Source organism: Lontra canadensis, unplaced genomic scaffold, assembly GCF_010015895.1.
Source record: "Lontra canadensis isolate GAN:19392208 unplaced genomic scaffold, GSC_riverotter_1.0 scaffold149, whole genome shotgun sequence".
NCBI lineage: Eukaryota > Metazoa > Chordata > Mammalia > Carnivora > Mustelidae > Lontra > Lontra canadensis.
The window spans coordinates 965,817-978,354 of NW_022631143.1; the positions used below are offsets into that span (position 1 = coordinate 965,817).

General features: G+C 42.1%; 1 protein-coding gene across 4 annotated transcripts in view; it reads right to left on the reverse strand.

Moving 5' to 3' along the window:
- KCTD16 (potassium channel tetramerization domain containing 16) overlaps positions 1 to 12,538 on the reverse strand; it is a 283,672-nt gene that overhangs the window by 253,456 nt on the left and 17,678 nt on the right. The window contains exons 2-3 of one of the 4 annotated variants that reach the window (XM_032844247.1): positions 11,261 to 11,371; positions 6,160 to 7,311 (exon numbers count right to left, since the gene is read on the reverse strand). In XM_032844247.1, coding sequence (XP_032700138.1) covers positions 6,160 to 6,991 — 832 coding nt within the window. In that variant the 5' untranslated portion in view covers positions 6,992 to 7,311; positions 11,261 to 11,371. Of the gene's footprint in view, positions 1 to 6,159; positions 7,312 to 7,702; positions 7,881 to 8,102; positions 8,607 to 11,260; positions 11,372 to 12,538 lie in introns of those variants that run through there. The other 3 variants (XM_032844248.1, XM_032844249.1, XM_032844246.1) reach the window with 3 other exon arrangements.

A 12,538-nucleotide genomic window follows, 5' to 3' on the forward strand; every position in this document is an offset into this window, starting at 1 on the left:
AAGATAACAGATACACCTTATTTGAATCTTGATTTAATAAACCAACTTGAAGAAAATACTATAACAAAATCAAAGAAGTTTTAACATCAATAGATACTAAATGATACTAAAGAATTACTAATTGTCTATGTGATAATGGTATTGTGTTGCATTTTATTTTAATCCATTTTATTTTAGAAACATACAGTACTGTATTTGTGGATGAATGAAATGATTGAGATCTGAAATTTGCTTCAAAATAATGTAGTGCAGACAGAAGGAGAAGTAGGTAGGAATATATATAAAACAAGATTGCTCTTATAGTGTTAATTGTAATTATTGGAACTGGGTGTCTACATTTGGATGCATTTGAAAATTGCTGTATGAAGTCTTTTTCACTGACTTGCCAAGAACTGCACTATTTGAGGAAAGCTATAGCAAAAAACAAAGAAAGAGAGCAACAGTCATGATGCAAAAACTGAGCATCCATGTATCCATTCCTGAAGAACTTTCTTCTATAGATTGGATGCACGCTCTCTCCTGTGCACAGTCATTCCTCTTCATTGTTTGTACTTGGAGGGGTTCCAAATGGACTTTTGTGACATATTCTCAGCTATTTTATTTTCTAATTTTTTTGATAAGACCTAACCCTCATGAGGCTATCAGGGACATGGTCTTCTCTTTCCGGTTGTCTATATATTTTTTTAACATATTCAGGCACTTAAGGGCAATCTCAGAGACCTCCCCATTCTGCCCACACACGGACACTTTTCTTGCTGCCAAATTCACTCAGTGATGCCACAAACCTAGAAAGAAAGTACCTGAATCGCACACAGGACTGGGCTCAGGTAACAACATATCTTGTTTGGCATGAAAATGAAAATACTGTAGTAAAATATTTTGCTAGCATGCGTATATCACTCCTATATTGTGACCAAAGCTCAAAGTACAAAACCTTAAAGAGATTAAAAAAAAATTACATCTATACACCCGCCTTGTGTCATGAGTATTACCATTTCATATCTACTCAAGCATGGTCCAGTTCAACCTCATGATGAAGCCTTATATTTGAATTGTGCTGTATTTTTAAATTATACATTAAGAAGCCTTATGTCTTAAGAACACTCTTTGTGGGATACTAAATCACCTGATCTACAACTATCAAAAGGTTTTTTAGGTACCAAAGCCCCTGAGAAAACTACACCATGCCTTGAAAGTATTCCAATATATGGCAGAAGAGAATGTTTACTGACAATGGAGAGAAAGAATAAGAAAGCAGAAATGACTAAAACAGGACGAAAAAAGTCTCTAAGGTGGAGATGGAAAAACAATATAGAAAGAAGAGAGGTCGGTGGTGGCAAAGACTGACCTTCACCGTTTTGACTACATTGCTCTCCTGCTTCATTTTAAACATACCAACATCGTATCTCAATAAGCAACAAAAATAAAAGTTATCATTGCTATCTTTCAAATAACCAGTAGAAGAAGAGCTAGAATCACTTCAGGATGGCTACATTTCTACCTGTTAAGAACATACCCTCTCACTGAAGTTTCTAAAGTCAGTGTCGGCGAAGTTAATGACAGTAGCCACAACTGCAGATCTCTTCCCAATACAACGTCATGCAGTTGAATTCTGAGAACTCACTTTCTGATTGACTTTTCTCCAACACCCCACCTCATTCAACAGCCCTGAAGTACTGCATACTATGAAAATTTTCAAAAGGAAACCTCATCATAGTAGAATCCAGATCCCAGAAGGGAAAACTCTCACACCCTACCACTTGTCATCAACTGCAGACCCAACAGGAAGAGATAGACCTTACAAGTTCATACCACTTTACTGCTCCCACAGGAGGAAGAAAGGTGGTCTCCTTCCCCAGTAACAGCCCAGCCAATAACAGACTGTCACAACTGAGCCAATGAAAAGCCACTGTACTGGAAACTCCCAGTTTACTCCAATGGGCTTTTTGTTTATAATAGCCCTGCTCAATTTCCCCCCCACCACAACAAAAAAGAGAATTTCTCTCCTTGGTTTTTTGTTTTGCTTATGGTTTTGCGTTAACTTGCTCATCCTGAATTGCAATTTTCTACTATTCCCAAATAAACCCATTTTTGTGGTAAAATAATTAGCAGCTTAATTTTGAAGGTTAACAGTACATAAAACAATTCAGAGTTTTGTGGAAACAACCTTTAAATTTAAGGAAGTAAAGAGAAGATTAAAATTCACTGACAAGCAGCAATTTGTTGACAAGGCGATGAGTTGGTGTCTCTCTTATAACTCACAGAACTCAAGAGTGTATGTTTTGGGAGTATGCATCCTATGAATTAAACTCCCTACTTGTCATGTTATCACAGTAAAATTAGAGGCAAATTCCTTTGAATTTGAGTGTTTCAGGCATTTGTCTGAAGTAACTCACTAATGAGTAGGATTTTAAAAATGTGTATAGTTGTCTCCAACCAAGAACAATCTTCTCACTCTTGGGCATTGGAAGGTGGCTCTAAATAGCAGGTTCATTTATTTCTATGCACCTGTGATTTTGTTCCTAAGTGGTGTGAATAGCCATTGAGTATCTGGTTCAAAATCAGGACTTCTCTTTTCCAAATTACTCAGCTCCCATTACATTTATAGGTGAGTCAAGAAGGCATTCTCTGATGTTTATGATACTGCTTTCTATACAATGTTTGAAGAGAAATGAGAGGTAATTATTTAGCTAGTGGGGTGGTAGAGAAGAAAGTGGACCTTCTCATTGTTTTAAATTAAAACAAAGGATATATCTAAAATGCCTTGTGAGGCAATCCTAGCTAGATATATTTTTTTTAAGATTTATTTATTTACTTGAGAGAAAGAGCGGGGGGTGGGGGCGGGGGGAACAGAGAGAGAGAGTATCCAAGCAGACACCTGCTGAGTGCAGAGCCTGATGTGGGTCTCCCTTGATCCCGTGACCATGAGATCAGGACCTGAGCTGAAATGAAGTGTTGGGCACTTAACTAACTGAGCCACCCAGGCACCCCTAGATACTTCTCTTTCTTTCTTTCTTTCTTTTTTTTTTCTTTTAGATATTTCTTTTCTATGTTACTACATCAGTCATATTTTCCTGGCTGCTGATAAGTGAATCATAATGCGTAGCATCTCACATATCATATTTTGGTAAGCAATGTAGACAAACACATTTCTTATCACCTTCTTAAACACATACAAACACCTGTTGACTTCAACTGTTCACAGTTCCTATATTAACTAAATAGTCTACCTGATGTGACCATCAATTCTAGGTCTACATTAAGATTAAATGAGGCAGGCGCCTGGGTAGCTCAGTTGGTTGAGCGACTACCTTCAACTCAGGTCACAATCCTGGAGTCCCGGGATCGAGTCCCACATTGGGCTCCCTGCTGGGCAGGGGGATCGGCTTGTCCCGGTGACCTTCCCCCTCTCATGCTTGCTCTCTCTCATTCTCTCTCTCAACAACAACAAAAGATTAAGTGAGGCAAGAATCTAACCTGTTAATGATTGACAGAGAGATTTTGGTCTTTCAATTTCCCTCTGGAAAACTTGGATGAAAATGAGGCAAACGGAAAGAAAAGGGTCTCTCCCCATGACTCAACCACCCTGTGCAATGTATTCATTTCTCACTGTTCATTTTTTACTGTGATACATATCCAGGCAAAATGGCTTTGTATTATCCCCAGGTTATTAGAAGAGTCTCATTGCTTGGAGTTAATGCCTTGGATCTAAGTAGTGTGTATATACAATATAATTTTTTTTCAACCAAGGAGGAAGTTGAGTTTCTCTGTGAAGAGCATCTTCTTTTGTTGGCTGGTTGGCTGGATGGTTGTTTTTGCTTTTGTTTTTATTTTTTAATTTAAGGATCCGGAGATGCTCCTGGGGACACATGCTGTCCCTTCCAATCTCGCAGGTGATGGTTCCGAGTGCTCTGCTGGCACAATGCACCCCAGGGCTCCATGCTGGGCAGCACAAGGCGGGGCTGGGCAGGACTAGTGCTAGATGAAGAGCATCTCTGCGGAGTCAACTCCCTGCTTTAGAGCACCTCCCATAGTTTCCGCCCATTAACCCAAGCACAACAGCTTGATGAATTAATGCTTATATAGGCACAGTTGGCAGCTTCTAATTAAATAATTATGGTTAAATGTCTGCACAGAAGCTGTTATGCACCCTAGAAAGCCAGCTGTCAGTTTTATTGGTCCTAAGACAGAGGAAGAGTTAATACTTAGCTCTGAATGTTAGATACAAAGAGAAGTATGTCACATAGAATATACACGCTGTGCAATATGAAGTTGCATTGTGTTTGTGCTAGCCTGTCCATGAGTGATGGAGAGCAAAGGGTTCCTCAGCAACCTCTCAGCAACCCAACAAAGAAGGAAGCAATTATATGATCAGGAGAGCAGAACCTGTTCAGAGCAATATAAAGAGGACAGAGCGTTAGACGGATGAGTCTTTGATGAACACACAAATGTCACTGAGCTAGCAGGCAAATACATTTCAGGTTCGGGGTCTCATTTAGATGAGCAAGTGACAGGAATCTAATGTGGTCCTTTTGGGGGGCAGGGGTTATGGTTGGTATGTTTTGATTTACTTGCCCAAAGCTTCTTAAGCTATTTTCAAATATTAAAAATTGGAGAACAAGGTAAAGATCACAAACCTAGATCTGAACTCTTTCTAAGATGCAGTTTTCCAAAAAGTTAGGAACAGATATTTGTTCTGTAGAATTACAGATAATGTCAGATTCCTTCACAGAAGTCTCAAAAGCTGAAGCCTTATCTCCACACCCAAGAAAGCCAGCAGAATCCGGTGACTAAGCTCCAGCATCAAGGAAGATGCAGATTATAGATAAAGGCCATTGATAGGGTTGTTGGATCAAATAATGCTTGTTATTACACAACAAGACGTTCCTGAACTGATAGTTGACTTCATTTTTCTCCACAGGCTGTCCTTTCCACACAATCTATGTGTCCCCACTTCTAAAAATCTAAGGGGTGATAACCCAGCACAGAACAACCCAGCTTGCCACCGGGCTCTTTAACACGGATCCCAGCACCATCTCCACATGAAGAAACACAACTGTCGGTGAAAATCAGTCCCTAAAAAAATCTTAGACATTTTAATCCCCCAAATTTATGGATTTGCCTTAAAAGAAGAAGAGAGGAAATATTGAATGCTAACATGGAAACATTTCTGATGCAATTCACTTTACCCAATTCCCGGGCCCTATTGAAAATCCACTGTTAAACCAAGCATGAAACTTTACAGACTGATTTACTGTTCTCCCTTCATAGATCAATGCCTTATAGTTTATTTTGAGTGACGCCATTTCATAAAACAAACCAATCTGTAGCATAAGTCGTCATTTAAGCCAATGGACTGACCTCTAAGGAACGCTTACTTAAAACGCTCCAGAACAATTGTTTCCACTCCTTTTTTCCCCTCTGGTTTCCTTTTATGTCAGTAATTCTATCACCTCAGGTGTCTGAAGATCTCTGCTTGTGATTGACAGTTCTGAAAGATCTAGTTCCTTTTGGATGGGTCTTAGATGAAGTTCAGTTTAATTAAGTCTGCGGTGCAACTCAAGTCTCAATACAAAATGCTAAAGAACCAAACAGCAGATTTGTAAAGCCTTTAAAAGCAAATTTCAGATGCAGTGGGGCAGCCCGGGGGTCTTTTGTCAGCCTATACTGCCATCTATCTAGCCGAGACCATGTCATTCTGTGCAAGCCATTTGTGTTCTCACCGCCCCTGATGAAAGCAAGTCTCCAGCAAACAGCTTTACAGATCCCGAAGTTCACAGTAAAGAATGGACAGCACCGCCTCATCCACTCTGAGTCTGCCAGCCTCCCATGGACCAGCAGGCAAATTCCAACCATCATCTCCTCACAGTTCGCTATCTGGCAAACAGACATGCATGCCTGCCTCCAATCCCCATATTACCTAAACCAATATCAATTGCATAGGCCTTTGAATATTCTCTGATGTCACTGATAAAACAGATAAAAGTTACCTTAGATAAGATGTGAGACCTGAATTAGAACCTCTAATACTCTAGCTATTAAACTCCTATACTCAGGAGTTTAAAAAAAAAATCCCAAATAGTATTCCTTAGACACTGACTGAACATCTGTAAAGAGAATTGATACAGATGAAACATCAAAAGAACCCTTTGTACTTACGGTAGAAGACATATTCAGTGTAGCTTGACCAGATCTTGTCATCTGTATACTGGTTGACAAAAGATGCTGTCACTGAGGAGTTACAGGCCACCATGTGGAATCCACACTCTGATAACATATCAAAAGCCCTTTCCAGATGCTTGAATTTGAGATAAAATCTGGAGGTGTATCTTTCTGGGGCTCGGTCAGGGTCTCTGCTCTCATTCAAAGTTTCTCCAAAGACCTCTTTTGCCAAGGAAATCCTTCCACAAACCAAAATCCGGGGAACTCTCCGAAACTTGGCATCTGCCTGCCCCTCTCTGCCCATGGTGCAGGACCCCCTATAGCCCACAGTAATGAAGCCCCATTTGCGGTCCACAGGGAGCACTGAGGAAGGAGGGCAGATTCTCGTGTCGCTTCCTTGGGAGGCATCTTCGAAGTCACTGTGGCAAAATTCGTCTGGGCTTTGCTTGATATCATCAGGGGTCAGGAGTTTGACCAAGTCTGGGAGCTGGAAGTACTCCGCTTCCCTTTTCAGTCTTCCCCTTTCCGGAAAGTGATCAGGCAGGACCACCTGCCTGTCCCTGAGATAGTCCAGAATGTAACGGAACAAGAATCCATCTCTGTCGATGAAAAACCTTCCTTTGGAGTCCTTGGCTAGATCGTTAGCCGTGTCTCTCTTTGGGGAAAACATTTTCCACAGGAGGGAATGAGGGACGCTTATTAATGTGGAATGGCGGGTGAAATAAACTTGACCCCCGACATTCAGCTCCACGACCTCAGGGAAGGAGTTGGGAACTGCAGCCCCCTGTTCTCGAGGATAATAACGACTACAGTTTCCACTCAAAGCCATTGTCCCTTTCTTCTTGCTCTTCTCCTATTTTGATTTGAAGGTGCAATCCAGTGGAGTCACAGCCTTATCCTTTGCATCAACTTGCCAAACAGGGAGAAGGAAGCTAACTTGTTAAAAACGACCTTCTCTTACCCCAGTTTTTTTCCCCAAGAAGGCAAAATTCAGAAGAGTCCACAGGTGAAGTGATGCTGCAAAAGTAGTTTCAACCCTGGCTGGTGGTGAGCTATTACTTCACAGAATGTAATCAACTCATCTCCATCCGATCTGTCCCAAGCTCGGTAGGCAAGGCAGGCCAAGTCCCCAGTTACTCCGAGGTCTGTCTGAGGGAAAAGAGAGAAAATTATTTCCTCAAACCCAGCATGAGTCAGAAAAAGAGACACCACTGGAGAGAGGAGAGGGAGGGAGAGGGAGGGAGGGAGAGAGGGAGGGAAGTAGAGAGGGAGGGAGGGAGGGAGGGAGGGAGAGATTATTTTACATAAGCAGCCTAGGAACTACTGATTTCAGCCATTCTTCAACTAAATTGTAGCTTCTCTCAAGGTATTTTGTGTCTACATGTTTATCCATACGCCTGTCTCCAGCAATTAGTATCAAAAATATTTCTACTGGTATTTCTGCTTTAAGAAGGAATATAAGATTTTCAACTTTTAAAAGGGGATTTTTTTTTTTTTTCCTCCAAGCTGGTCTGGTAAAGCAATAAGTCACAGAACTTACCTTAGTGAGTGCTGGAAACCCAGCTCCTGTGAAGAGATACCCATTTGCAAAGCAAGCAGAATCCACAGCCAGAGTCTGGAGCTTGTCAAATCCCAAAGAGTTAAAGGACAGAGGTATCAATGAAAAGTGCCAGAGAGATGTGCTCTTAGAAAATAATTATATATATATATATATATATATATATATATATATATATATATATATATATATTTATATAAATGTATATTTGTATGTATGTATATAGGTATGTATTCACTCCCAGTGTCAAGTTGAAACAAGTCACAAAAAAAGTTAAAGCCTGATGAGAGGTGGTTGGGTCGAAGAAGCAAGGCAGAGAAAAAGACCCAACCAAAGCTTCTCCAGTAAAAAGGGGAAGGGAAAAAAAAAAAAAAAATCAAACCTTTAGAAAGAATCCTTAAAACAGAAGAGAGTTGGAAGAGGTACTGGGACTTAGAAGCTTTTCGGAAAGCCCAGCAGCAGGAAGAAAGACAGATGTGCCCTGCTGGGGTCCCAGGTAGCCACCCCACCTGCCGGCAAGGGCAGACGGACTCCCATGCTCGCAGGCCGGCGGGAGCCGCTGGGAGCCCGGCCGCCGCAGCGCAGAGGGGCCGCGGGGGGCTCGGGCTCGGGCTTCTCCGGCGGCCGGCGGAGCTGGGTGGTTCCACAGTTCCCAGCGCAGTTCGGGGGCTGTTGTTTCAGCGGCGCAGGCAAGATACCATCCAGGGAAATGACTATTACATCATCTTAAAGGAATACGGCTTGGAGAAAGCGGAGGCAGCTCCGAGTCACGTCGTCCTCGGTGACAGGTCGCCAGGACTGCACGGGGACGCCGCGCACCGGCCGTGACACGCGACTCCCCTGCTCCCGGCTCTGGGCGGGGACGCGGCGCCGCGCGGCCACTTCCCTCAGCGTCCTGCCCGCGAGTCTGTAGTTTGCCACGGCCTTCGCTTCGCCTCTTCTTCCTGCTTTTTACACCTCCACCGCCGCCACCATTCATTCCCCAGAAATAAGCCCCCACCCCGGCGGTGACAGGAACACAAGGGATTTTGCATTGGAAAAATGTACAAACAAACCCTAGGCACAGGCACTGAATTTCAGCTGAAGGGCAAATTTCCCGTCCACATAGGCTTATTTAAAAAAGGAAAAGAAGAAAGCACGCCGAAAGACCCCAATGTTCAAGCTACAAAGTGGCTCTTTCTTACAAGCAAAGGGCATTAAACCGTGTTCTCCTTCAGATGCCCTCTTCCCCGCCCCCTTCTTCTCCATCCCTGTGCCACCCCACCCCCAGCAAATGAATAAATAAATACAGTCTCTCTGGAATGAATGATACTCTTTCCAAAGAATACATGAGGTACTGGTACCCGCAGAAAGCCCACAGCTGACATCAGCAAGTCATTATCTCAGCTTACCTGCAAGAAATTGTTACCTGCAACCTTTTTCTGGGGCTGTGTCTTTACTGAGCCTCTCTTTGGACATGCCCCAACCCCCTCCCACCTCATCCCAAGAGGACTCTGGTGGAAGACACACCCGGCGAAGAGACATTTTACTCCTATCCCAGAGGGCTTCCTTAAGTGCATCATTAGAGTTTCAGGAAGGCATTTCCAGGGCAACCTAATCCACTAACAAAGTGCTTCCAGTTGATCCTGCCAGTCAATAATGGCCCAGCCAACAGCTTACAGTAAGTCGACCATTTCTCCTTTAAAATGCCAGTGTCTTAGGACTCACCCTCCTAATCAGAATATAGCATCTCATCTATGAATAATACATGGGAGGCACACTCCATCCCAAATAACTTCTATTTTTTTTAAAGCGAAAGCCAAAAACGGAGATGAAAGTATGAATTAGATACATTTTAAGGGATCATGTGTTTATTGCCAACTCTTGCCCCAAGAATTAGATTAAAGATAGACTCAGCAGCAGGATAAATTAATTTTTAGTTTAACAGTCTTTTCTTTCAATAAGTATCAGGTTACTGAACACATATGGAATATTAGCTAACACTCCAACACCTGATTATATTTGACTTTGTTTCTTTAACTAATGTATTAACCTGTTATGGCCTTAATCATTGGGATATTCAAACTGGACCAATCAAGGGAATATTTATTATTTGGTGCACTTATATCGCCATCTAGTGTCTATATGCTATCAGTGCAGATCTGTAACTGACCACTTACCCCCGCCAAAAGTTAGATTTCCTGCTTTAAAAGTTTGTTGTTGTTGTTGTTGTTGTTGTTTTTAAGATTTTATTTATTTATTTGACAGACAGAGATCACAAGCAGGTAGAGAGGCAGGCAGAGAGACAGAGAAGATGAAGCAGGCTCCCTTCCAAGCAGAGAGCCGGAGCAGGGTCCTCCATCCCAGGACCCTGAGATCATGATCCAAGCTGAAGGCAGAGGCTTAATCCACTGAGCCACCCAGGCGTCCCTGCTTTAAAAGTTTTTATGTTGGTTTAAGTATGACCAGACACACACTGTTCACCATGATGACAAAATAAATATTTAGTTGCCACAAAACAAAGGAAAAAAATGGAGATTTGAGTCCATGCCTAGTAAGTACTGGGCTTAGTTGTAGTTAGAAATATGCAAACATTTCATTTTATTTTTAACAGAATGGGCCAGTAAACCATAACAATAGCTTTGGAGGTTGGGTATTAAAATATTCTGGGGACAGGGGTGCCTGGGTGACTCATTCAGTTGGCATATGACTCTTGATCCCAGCTCAAGTCTTGATCTCAGGGTCATGAGATCTCCACACAGGGCATGGAGCCTCTACTTAAAATAAATTTTAAATATATATATATATATTTTTTTAATTTATTTATTCTGGGGACAGTTTGTCAGGAAAGTGAGGATTGGGAATAAGAAAATAAGAATAAGAAAAACCAAAGGAACTTGAGAAAATGGAAATTATCATCTCATCTTAGATATATATAAAATGAGGACCAGAGAGGGAAAGAAATTCCACAAGGTCACACAGCTGTGGAGTAGCAAGACGGGGTTTAGAGCACTGCCTACTCATTATGATCAATTTTTTGAACTGCTTATATTCTAGAATAGGAATGGCGAGGAGGCAAATAAAAAAAAAAATTCAAACTACGCATTTGAAGAAAACCCAGCAATTCATTTTAAAGAGTTTTCAATATTAAGTTAAATTCAAGTCTAGAAGATTTTATAATTTAATTGAGAGGATTCTGAATTTCAAAAATGAGGAGTTCTATCTCTTTATTGGTCGGGGTTTCAAAGGTTAGGCTACCTTTTTTTTTTTTTTAAGATTTATTTATTTATTTTATAGAGAGAAAGAGAGCTTTCCTGCATGAAGGAGAGTTGGGGAAGGGCATAGGGAGAGAATCTTCAAGCAGACTCCCCACTGAGCCACTGAACCTGAAGCCTAGAGCCCAAGGTAGGAGCCCCATCTCAAGACCCTGAGATCATGACCTTGCTTAAATCAAGAGTCAGGTGCTTAACCTACTGAGTCACTCAGGCGCCCCATGTGCGTATTTACCTTTTAATGTACCCGGAGCCTCCGAAATCAAGACTGCATGGGCCTCCGTCTCACCTTTTGAGAAGTCAGGGGTTTGGTTGCAGATTGGCTCGAAGCCTTTTCTAGCTGGGGTCTACTGGCCTGGGTAACCATCCTCTGATGCATACATTTTCTTGTTCCTTTAGTCTAGGGGATGCAAACAAATAAGAAGTGAGATTAAAGAGGTAACAGGCTCAAAGGAAACAAAGCAATCCACCATAGAGAGAGATTTAAATAGTGCTAGAGTAAGCGCATGTGTCTCAGTCTCAGGGAGGTTGTCAGTAAGCCCAGCTGCTTGGTGCCTTAACAAGAGGCAAGAAGCCAATTCTAGGCTGTAAGTGTATTCCTGTCCTCTGTGTCAGCAGATAACACAGCTAGTGCTATTATTCTGTTCTGGCAGCTCTCCGCTGAAACATTGTGGGATCCTCCACTCGGCCCAAAGGCTGAACATACAGCAACAGATTTCTCTTAGGGGAAGAGAAAGGGAGAATGTTTCATCCGTAATAGTCAAGACTATAGCACATTTGGATACACCATGGGTAGATTATGGAGTTGATAAAATGTGTCTTAGCCTCTGTTTCCTGTTCCCTACTTGCACACACCCCCGTAGCTGAATGATGAAGAGTATATTCTCAAAAGGACAATTATAAATTTGGAATAATGTGTTCACTTTGCACATCCTTACCTCCTAACACATCCTTAAGTTTCCTCCCCCCTGGAGCAGAGATAGCTTTTATGCTGACTGTCTTTGTTATCAGGGAGGGAATGATCTCATAAATGTAGACTAAAATGCCATACATTCATTGTGTCGCATGCCCCAAGGTCTCCTGCATCCTCACTGTCATCCTAACACAGGTACTGTTTGTGGAGGGCCAGCCCTCAAGAACTCACAACAGTCACCATCCCTCTTCCATCTCTGCCTGATGGCTGTGTGACATGAGAGGAGGGGCTCAACGTCTCTGAGCCAGGGTCAAATGAAGATAACAGGAAGACCTGCCTCCCAGGCGTGTTGTGCAGATTCAATACCATGATGCATGTAAGATCCTGAGCATATTGTCTGGCCCTAGGTATGTGCTTGCAAAATGCCAGCAGTCTCCATGACGGCTATGGAAGTAACTGCGTTTGTCATTGGTAGACTGAAGCGGAGGCATAAAGAAGTTACAGAAGATGCCCAAAGACTGAAATTCAGTTCTACTTCCAAAATCTTCACTCTCCTCACTCTGCAGGTGTAGGTGAAGATCATTGCTTGTTATAAGCATATGTATTAATAATGTGAGGATTTCAAGATTTGCTGGAGGCGATGAGGTGGCAGAA